The sequence below is a fragment of the Alligator mississippiensis genome, chromosome 5 (genome assembly GCF_030867095.1).
Source record: "Alligator mississippiensis isolate rAllMis1 chromosome 5, rAllMis1, whole genome shotgun sequence".
In the NCBI taxonomy this organism is placed as follows: Eukaryota; Metazoa; Chordata; order Crocodylia; family Alligatoridae; genus Alligator; species Alligator mississippiensis.
This window is the reverse complement of record NC_081828.1, coordinates 166982001-166991332: the sequence shown is the minus strand read 5'-3', so window position 1 is coordinate 166991332 and position 9332 is coordinate 166982001. Positions and strand designations below refer to the sequence as shown.

The 9332-nt window shown below is 46.5% G+C and overlaps 1 protein-coding gene across 1 annotated transcript; it reads left to right on the top strand.

Annotated features, from left to right (window-relative positions):
• The first annotated feature begins 4411 nt into the window (after positions 1–4411).
• Positions 4412–7261, top strand: ARL4A (ADP ribosylation factor like GTPase 4A). Its single transcript, XM_006261771.4, has one exon. The coding sequence runs from the start codon at positions 4615–4617 to the stop codon at positions 5218–5220; it is 606 nt and encodes a 201-aa protein (XP_006261833.1). The 5' UTR covers positions 4412–4614; the 3' UTR covers positions 5221–7261.
• Positions 7262–9332: the final 2071 nt, after the last annotated feature.

The window sequence follows — 9332 nt, the reverse complement described above, 5'->3', positions numbered from 1 at the left end:
ATGCGGTGTTATTCACGGCTTCTGCCTTTGAATCCTCCAATCCCACGTAACTTTCTTTCATTCTTCTTGTCTTTTAGATGTTGTCAAGCTGAAAAAAAAAGAACAAAGACCTAATTGCTCCCCAGATTTCCATCTTCTGCTTTTTTTCCTGCTCCCTTCCCCCCCTCCCCAATATTCCCTATTCCTTACCACTTCCCTCTCTTAATTCTTTCCCCTTGTTCCTCAGCTAGGAATTTTCTTTGTCCTGTAACTTACAGGTGATCTTCAGTTTTCTGCTGCTCAAGCAGTTGAGTCAGTCCACCCAGTTCCTTTTCTTTGTGAGCCTCTTTCCACTCTCCCTTTATCTGTAGATCAGTAGTAGAAGCCACATATATACAGCCAGGACAATACTACAGAGCTTTACTGTCATAGCTCTGGTGCTTAGGGGTGTGGAAAAAATACATTTCTAATTGACATAGCTATGTGTGCATCTCTCATGTTAGTACAACTTTTATTGATAAATGAATCCTTTTGACAGTACCATTTTCAGCATTAGTGGACACAGAAGGGAGTGATTTAGCTATACAACCAAGAGAACTTCTTTTTCTACCATAAGCTGTTCCACCACTAGGGGGCTTTGCTAAAGAACCATGCCAGAAAAGCCTTTGAAATGTAGAGCAGCTCCTTTCACCCTTTTTAATATACTTTGGAATTCCCTGAATGATAAGTAATTTGTAGGTGCCGCACTTCAAAAGGGATGTGGCCAGTCTGGAGAGGGTTCAGAGGAAGGCCACCCGCTTGGTAAGAGGGCAGCAGGACAGACCCTACGAGGGGAGACTGAGGGACCTGAACCTGTTCAACCTCAGCAAGAGGAGGCTGAGGGGGGACCTGGTGGCTGCCTACAAACTCATCAGGGGAGATCAACAGCAAATAGGCAGAGCCCTTTTCTCCCCAGCACCACCTGGGGTGATGAGGAACAATGATCATAAGCTGATGGAGAATAGGTTTAGTTAGAGATCAGAAGGCAATATTTTACAGTTAGGGTGGCCAAAATCTGGAACCAACTTCCCAGGGAAGTGGTCCTTGCCCCTACCTTGGGCAAATTCAAGAGGAGGTTGGACGATCACCTGTCTGGGGTCTTGTGAACCCAGCATTCATTCCTGCCTGTGGCAGGGGGTCAGGCTAGATGATCTGATCAGGTCCCTCCTGACCCTAGCTACTATGAAACTATGAAAATGTTATGATTAATATATAACAAAGTGATTACAAGCAGATTAGTGGATTCAGCAAGGGCAAGCCATGCCTGATCAACCTGATTGCCTTCTATGATGAGATGACTGACTCCATGGATGTGAGAGAGCAGTAGACATGACATACCTTGACTTTAGCAAGGCTTTTGATACCATCTTCCACAACATTCTCACAAGTAAGCTAAAAAAGTACAGGTTGAATGAATGAACTGTAAGGTGGACAGAAAACTGGCTATATTGTCAGACTTAAAGGGTCAATGGCTCAATGTCTATTTGGAAGCCAGCAGCAAGTAGAGTGTCTCAGGGGTAGGTCCTGAGGCCTGTCCTCTTCAATATCTTCATCAGCGACTGGGAAAATGGAATGCAGTGCACCCTCAACAAGTTTGCAGATGACACCAAGTTGTGGGGAATAGTAGGGTAGGGCTAGGAATCAGAGAGAACTCGACATATTGGAAGATTGGACCAAAAGAAATCTTCAGTAAGGACAAGTGCAAAGTTCTGCATTTAGGATGGAATAATCCCATGTGCTGGTACAGGCTGGGCACTGGCTGGCTAAGCCGGAGCTGTGCAGAAAAGGACCTGGGGGTTACAGTAGACAACAAGCTGAATATGTGCCCCTGTTGCAAAGAAGCCTAATGATATACTGGGCTGCATTAGTAAGGAGCACTGTCAGCAGATCGAGGGAAGTGATTCTTCCCCTCTATTCGGCACTGATGAGTACTGTGTCTACTTTAGGGCCCCCCACAACAGAAAGCATGTGGACAAACTGGAGAGTCCAGGGGAGGGCAATGAAAATTGTTAGGGGCCTGAGGCACATGATTTCTAAGGAGAGTCTGAGAGAACCGGACTTATTTAGTCTGCAGAAGAGAACACTGAGAGGGGGTTTAATAGCAGCCTTCAACTACCTGAAGGTGGGTCCAAAGAGGATGGAGCTGGACTGTTCTCAGTGGTGGCAGATGAGAGAACAAGGAGTAGTGGTCTCAAGTTGGAGCAAGGGAAGTTTAGGTTAGATATTAGGAAACACTTTCACTAGGAGGGTAGTAAAGCATTGGAACAGGTTACCCAAAGAGGTTGTGGGATCTCCATCCTTGGAGGTTTTTAAGACCTGGCTAGACAAAGCTTTGGCTGGGATGATCTAGCTGGGGATGGTGCTGCTTTGAGCAGGGAGTTAGAGTAGCTGTGACCTCCTGAGGTCTCTTCCAACCCTAACTTGTCTATGTTTCTATGAATTAGGCCCTTTGTGGTGATAATTTGGCACCTCACACCCAATGGATGGGCTGTTCTAGGTTCATAAACCCTTTTTATTATTTTGATCTGGCTCTTGACTTCCAGTCCTCCCTCTCAGTACACAGCGGGCCAACAAGTAAACAAGTCCGGTCCCCTGCCATGGGCAGGAAAGGATGCTGGGGTCAAACGATCCTGGCTAGGTGATTGTCTAGCCTCCTTTTGAAGACCCCCAGGGTAGGGGTGAGCACTACTTCCCTTGGAAGTTGGTTCAAGCTCCTAGCCGCCCTGACTGTGAAGTAGTGCCTGCTGATGTCTAGCCTGAATCTACTCTCAGTCAACTTATGGCCGTTATTCCTTGTTACTCCCAGTAGTGCTTGGAGGAACAGGGACTCTCCCATTGCCTGCTGGTCCCCCTTGGCCAGTTTATAGGCGGCCATGCCAACAAGCAGGAAGAGCCAAATTATCAATGGCCCTGCTACATGCAGTTTTGCTTAACAAGTAGCTATAGAATCATAGAAAATGAGGGTTGGAAGGGACCTCAGGAGGTCATCTAGTCCAACCTCCTGCTCAAAGCAGGACCATCCCCACCTAGATCATCCCAACCAAGGCTTTGTCTAGCTGGGCCTTAAAAACCTCCCAGAATGGAGATTCCACCACTTCTCTAGGTAAGCCGTTCCAGTGCTTGTTCCAGCGCGGGCAGGGCATGCAGCTGTGCGGGGAACTGCACTGCAAGATCCCAGCCCCGCAGCAGCTCCCTGCCCAGCCATGCGCCATGCCAGCGCTGCTCAGGCCGGTCTCTGTGGAAACCCCGGCCCTGCACTGTCATAGCCCCACCAGTGCTGGGGTCTTCCTGGAAACCAGCCACAAAGACACAGGCAAGAGCTGCTGGAAAATGGAGCCAGTCCCTAGTCTAGCTCCATCCTCTTGGGAACCACCCTTCAAGGTAGTTGAAGGCTGCTATCAAATCCCACCCCCCACCTGGGTCTTCTCTTCTATAGACTAAATAAATCCAGTTCCCTCACCCTCCGCTCAGAAATCACATTTCCCAGCCCCTGAACCATTTTCATTGCCCTCTACTGGACTATCCAATTTTTCCACATCCTTTCTGTAGCAGGGAACCTTAAAACTGGACAGGGTACTCAAGATTTGGCCTCACCACTGCTGAAGAGGGGGATGATCACTTCCAATAACCTGTTGGCAACACTCTTAATGCAGCCCAGCACGCCCTTAGTCTTCTTTGCAACAAACACACACTGCTGGCTCGTGTCTAGCCTACTGCCCTCTGTAACCCCAAGTCCTTTTCTGCAGTGCTGATGCTGGCAGGCGGTCGGACTTGATGATCTGTTTAGGTCCCTTCCGACCCTGCTAACTATGAAACTATGACCCACACTAACTGTTTTTACTCAAACCCAAGACTACCCCCTTCCTCAGCAAAAAGTCCCTTGTCTTGCATTTGAGTGGGGGGCCGGCGCGGTGGAGCAGACCCTGCGGAGGACGGGGCGGGGGGGGGGGCGGTGTCACGTGCTCGGCCGGGGCGCGCGGGGGGGGGGGGGAGCCCGGGCCCGCCGGCCTCATTCGAAGCGCGTTGCTAGGAGACTGGTGCGCGGCGGGGCCAATGGGGAGCCCGCTCCCCCGCTGCCAGCCCGCTAGCCCCTGTCAGTCCCGAGCCAAGCCCCATCTCCAGGCAGGTATGGGCGGAACGCCCCGCTGAGCAGCGGTAGCCGGGGCCAATGAGCAGCGCGGGCAGCGCTCAGGGGCGGGGCACGTGCTGAGCCCCGCAGCAGAGGGGGCGGGGCTGGCGCCACCTCCCCCCGCCCAGGTGGAAGTGGAGGGGGCGGGGCCGGCGGTGAGCGACGGAGCGCAGGCCAATCGGAGCAGCGGGCGGAGTGAGGGGCGACCAATGAGGTGCGAGCCGGGGGGGGCGGGCGCAGGCGAGAGGGGCTAGGTCGGAGCCCCGGCAGAAGCGCTACAGTGGCAGCGGCGGCGGGATCGGGAACGGGGGCTGTGGAGTCGCGCGGGTCTGAGGCTGACGTCAGTGTTCGCGCACCTGGCCGGGCCAGCTCCGCCTCGTCCTGAGTGCAGGGCACGGGCACGGGCACGGGGCGAGCGGGGCAGCCCGCGCCTGCCTGCCCCGGCCGCGGCCCCGGCGCCGCCGGCGATGGGGAATGGGCTGTCGGAGCAGGCGCCGCTCCTGTCCAGCCTGCCCGCCTTCCAGTGCTTCCACATCGTGATCCTGGGGCTGGACGCGGCCGGCAAGACCACCGTGCTCTACCGCCTGCAGTTCAACGAGTTCGTCAACACGGTGCCCACCAAGGGCTTCAACACGGAGAAGATCAAGGTGACGCTGGGCGGCTCCTCGCGCGCCGTCACCTTCCACTTCTGGGACGTGGGCGGGCAGGAGAAGCTGCGGCCTCTGTGGAAGTCCTACACGCGCTGCACCGATGGCATCGTCTTCGTGGTGGACTCGGTGGACGTGGAGCGCATGGAGGAGGCCAAGACCGAGCTGCACAAGATCACGCGGATCTCGGAGAACCAAGGGGTGCCCGTGCTCGTGGTGGCCAACAAGCAGGACCTGAGGAACTCGCTGCCTCTCTCCGAAATGGAGAAGATGCTGGCGCTGGGCGAGCTCAGCTCCTCCACGCCCTGGCACTTGCAGCCCACCTGTGCCATCATTGGTGACGGACTCAAGGAGGGACTGGAGAAGCTGCACGATATGATCATCAAGCGCAGGAAGATGTTGCGGCAGCAGAAAAAGAAGAGATGAGCCCCCCTCCTGCCGCTCGCGTACAGGAGCTCGTGGTCTGAATTTGACGTTGAACAGCCTCCGGTGCCTGGCCGACTGCTGCCGCTGCTGATGGGATGCTGTTAAGCTCAGTTACGTTGAACCATCACTTGCACAACTGCGCCTCCTGCCAGGTTGTGCAGACCAGGAACCTTTTTTTAAAAAAAAGAAAAGAAAAATAAAAAATCCAAGTTTTCTGGCACTGCATTTCTTCACAGATAGCATAAAATGATCAGGAAACAGATGGGTGGGTATGTGTGACGTGGATGTCTAAATAGCCAAATAAAGGAAGGATTTTCTACTTAGTGTTGTATTCATATATTTGAAAGGTGCCTTTTTTGCAAGCAATTTGCATTAAAGGTATTCAGTGTTTGCTTGGGATTTTTTTAATGCTCATAAGTGGAGTGTTTAGGTGAACATATGCAGCTTTAAAAACTTTAATTTCAATGTGTATGGAGCCTAGGTTTTTTAACTTGTTTGGCTCTCTCCCCTCTCGCATAAGAGAGTTGGCTACAATGTTTGTTTGTTTTTTTAATTGACACTTTTTATTTTTATTTTTTTTTAAGTCTAACCACATAGTTCAAATACTTTCTTTTACTTGAAACTTCAGTTCTGTGGACTCTGATAAAAGAAAGACTTCTTAAGTGAACTTAAAAGTGTACACAATACGCAGGAGCATGGATCAGTTTTCCCAACATGTGGCATGTTTTGGTGTGTAGGTTTGCTTAGAATAGCCATGCATCGTTATTCAGTGCTAATCAGGTGTAGAGCATACTCCTATGTCATCATTAGGAATCAAGAAATCTTGCTTGCTCCTCATAAAAGAACTTAATGTGATTATACTCCAGCTTATTGGAGAAGAAAAAAAGAAAAGAAAATTAGTGGTTGCAGTAAAGGGAGATAAATGGAGCGACTAAGCACTTCAGTGGTTCTTACCAGTTCAGGATTCTTGGCAATAAAACTTCTATCTTGATGAAGTAAAAAGAACAAAAATTGGCAGAGCACTTTTTTTATTCTGTTTTATTTTTTTAAATCTCCAAGAATGTCTAGTCTAAATGAAATTGTACTGCTAGGTCATTCTCATTATACCCCTTTTTAATTATGATTCTTGCAGTACTCAGGAACGTAGCAAAACTTTATACACTTGAAACACTTGATGTTATGGGAAAACAAGTTAAAGATGGGCTTGTGTTCTGCTCTAATTATGCTTTAAGCTGTTCTTGTTTACAAAGTGTGCAAACAGTGTTAACTGGGTGGGATGGTATGACAGGAAAGGGAGAATAGTTTTTCTTACTGGTACAGAACTTCGAACAATTTAGATATTTGATTAGCAGTTGAAAGGGCTAAAGTAGAGCCTGGATTTTAAGACTAACTTTAGTGGTGCTGTAAAACTTTTCAGAATGGTAGGTTGTCTTTTTAAATTTTGTTAGAAGCGTCAAATTAAAAGGAACAATGCAAGATCGATCTTAATCAACCAGCAAAGTTTAATGCATTCTCTTTCCTACTGCCATGCATTAGGAGGATAACAGCTACAAATCTGAATGTTAATCATTGTAACTTATAGATATCTGTAAAATCAAACTTTGTAGCCAGCAGCTGTTTGTCCAGAAAGTAACCAAAAATGCACTTTAGTGTCTTCAATAATTGAAAGAGACAGCTGTTCTTTTTATGATGCCCTAGTCCTTTGAAAGAACTGAAGTAGCTTCCAGTGGAGCTTTTGTATGTTGGTTATATGTACCTGCACTAGTGACATTGAAAGTCACTTACTCAGTAATGTCTATATTTATAGAAATGTGGATAACTTCTTAAACCTCAATAAACAACTCAAAACAAGCCTGCAGGGAGGTGTTTGACTTCCTTGAGTTGTGGAGAAGTGGTCTCCTCAGCCTTTTGTGCATATCTCGCTCTGGATAGCAGTAGAACTATCTGCATGAAAACTGAAATCTTATAAATGTGATGAGTCGTAAATGTGACAATGTTATGAATCACAGGTATCCTATTAAAGACTTTAATATCAATGGCACGCTTGTATTATGTCCCATATGTTAATAATGAAAACTTGCTTGCTTCTAGGTGGAGCCACTTGTTTGTTTCAGTGGTGATGTAAGCCTTTCCATCTGAATACATTATATGTGAAGCACATTGGTGCAGTACCATAAGAATTGGTTATGAAACTTTTATATGCTGTTGTATAATCTTTCTAAAATCTTTTATCCAGTGCAGGCAAACTTTATCTTACTTGATTGGGCATATTTTATTCTTAGTTAAACATGTGTGCACTTGTCAATGCACTGTGTGGCTCTTCTCATACATGCCAAACAGCTCTTGAGTTATCATATATGGAGCTGAAATTTGTCAAAACATTGTAGGGGTTCAGCTGTCTACCTAGATTTTTTTTTTATTTTATTTTATTTTTTTAATAAGACGTGCAAGTAAACTTTCCTCACTAACTTGGACAAAACTGAGTTTCTTCTTCAACAATATTTAATTTCAGCTTCATAGTATGGAAGTGTTTGAGCTTGTCTATGGAACAGCTTGTAGATACTATTTTAGTAGGCATAAAATGCACAGCAGTGGTGGTCGTAATCCAAGTGGTACCCATGCAAAGCAACCTTTTAATTTGTTACTTGCAAGTCTGTTCATGCAACCAGGGCAATGGGTGGTGGAGGGGGGGGAATCAACCTGGAGCTAGTTTAGATGGTATAAATACTTTCCAAGTCTGTCAAGTAGAGAGAGATCTAGCAAAAGGTGCTCTTCTAGAGGAGGAAGAGTTAGGGACAGTTCACCCTCCTCTGCTAAGCATGCATTTTGTTTGCCCTTTCACTCCCTAGATCGGGAGTTGCAGTGTCTTCAAGGGAGAGGACACTGAAATATCAGGCTGGCTTTTTGAGTCATCCTAACATTATATGCTTCATCCTGAGAACGGAGTGTCTCTCTCTCTGTACCCAAAGTGGGAATTAGCCATGTTGGTCTCCAGGATGACTTTTTGCCCTGCTTTTTGCCTCACTTTATACTGACTTGTTCAGAAAGGCATATACTTTCATAGGCTGTGGCCTACAAAAAGTTATGCCTTTCTGAATGAATAGTCTCTAAGGTGTCACCCTACCCTGCCTCTTCCCATCTTTTAGAGAATCGGTTATTTGCCATTTTGCTCAAAATTGTTAACATCTTTTTTGCTACCTGACTTTTTCCAGATGGACAAATATTTTAGGAGTTGCACATTGAAAGGTCAACTGTCTTGCCATCTTAAAGAAGGTGCACACTGGTACTATAAACTCCCATTGAAGTTTTGCATCCCAGAGAAGTTGAAATATAGAGGCAATAGCATGCAAGCACACAGTTATTGCACAATTAAGCACCATAAGCAAACATTTTTGGAGGGATCCTGTATGTTTTTAAAGTGGTCTAGTTCCTGTATGGATATTTTTTCCTTTTGCTATTCTGTAGCATTCTTACAAAATGAAAACCTTAAATCAGCATGTTGAAAGAAGAAAACTTAAAGCCAGAGCTACAAGTTTTACATTCAGCCTACGTCCACTCTAGGAGTTATCTAACAGTACTAACAGAACACTCCTACTGGCAGTGATACCAGTAAAGCTGCACTTTGTGCTAGTGTATGGTAGGATTGTTGTGTTGCAACTTAACGTTTTGCTTGTAGGTGGAACTTTTGCTGGTAGAAGGGGGCCTAACAAGAGTTTTTGCTAGCAGGCTTTCTATTTCATACTCTGGATCCACGTCAACTTGGCCTAAAAAAAAAAAAGTTGTTATTTGAAATTAAAAGGAAAATTTAAAAGTAAATATTTATAACAATTGTTCTAGAATTCTTCCATAACTTATAAATTATATCGGGGCAGTAGTACTCATGGAAGAAAAGGAATGAATACTTGAAACCTGGTCAAGCAAACTTTCTCATCCTTATCTTGGGAAAGACAGTAGCCTGTTGTTGTTTCACTTGGTTATATGGGGTTAATCATTTGGGGTAAATTAACTTGCAAGAAGTTAGGTGCTTTTCCTAATTACATAGCTGAATGTTAATTTACATTCCTGGTCCAGCTAGCAAATAGCTTGCGAGTAAGATGAGACTCACTGTAGTT

Bases quoted from the DNA above. Each gene is read 5' to 3' on its own strand.
- ARL4A (XM_006261771.4), top strand. From the start codon at position 4,615: ATGGGGAATGGGCTGTCGGAGCAGGCGCCGCTCCTGTCCAGCCTGCCC.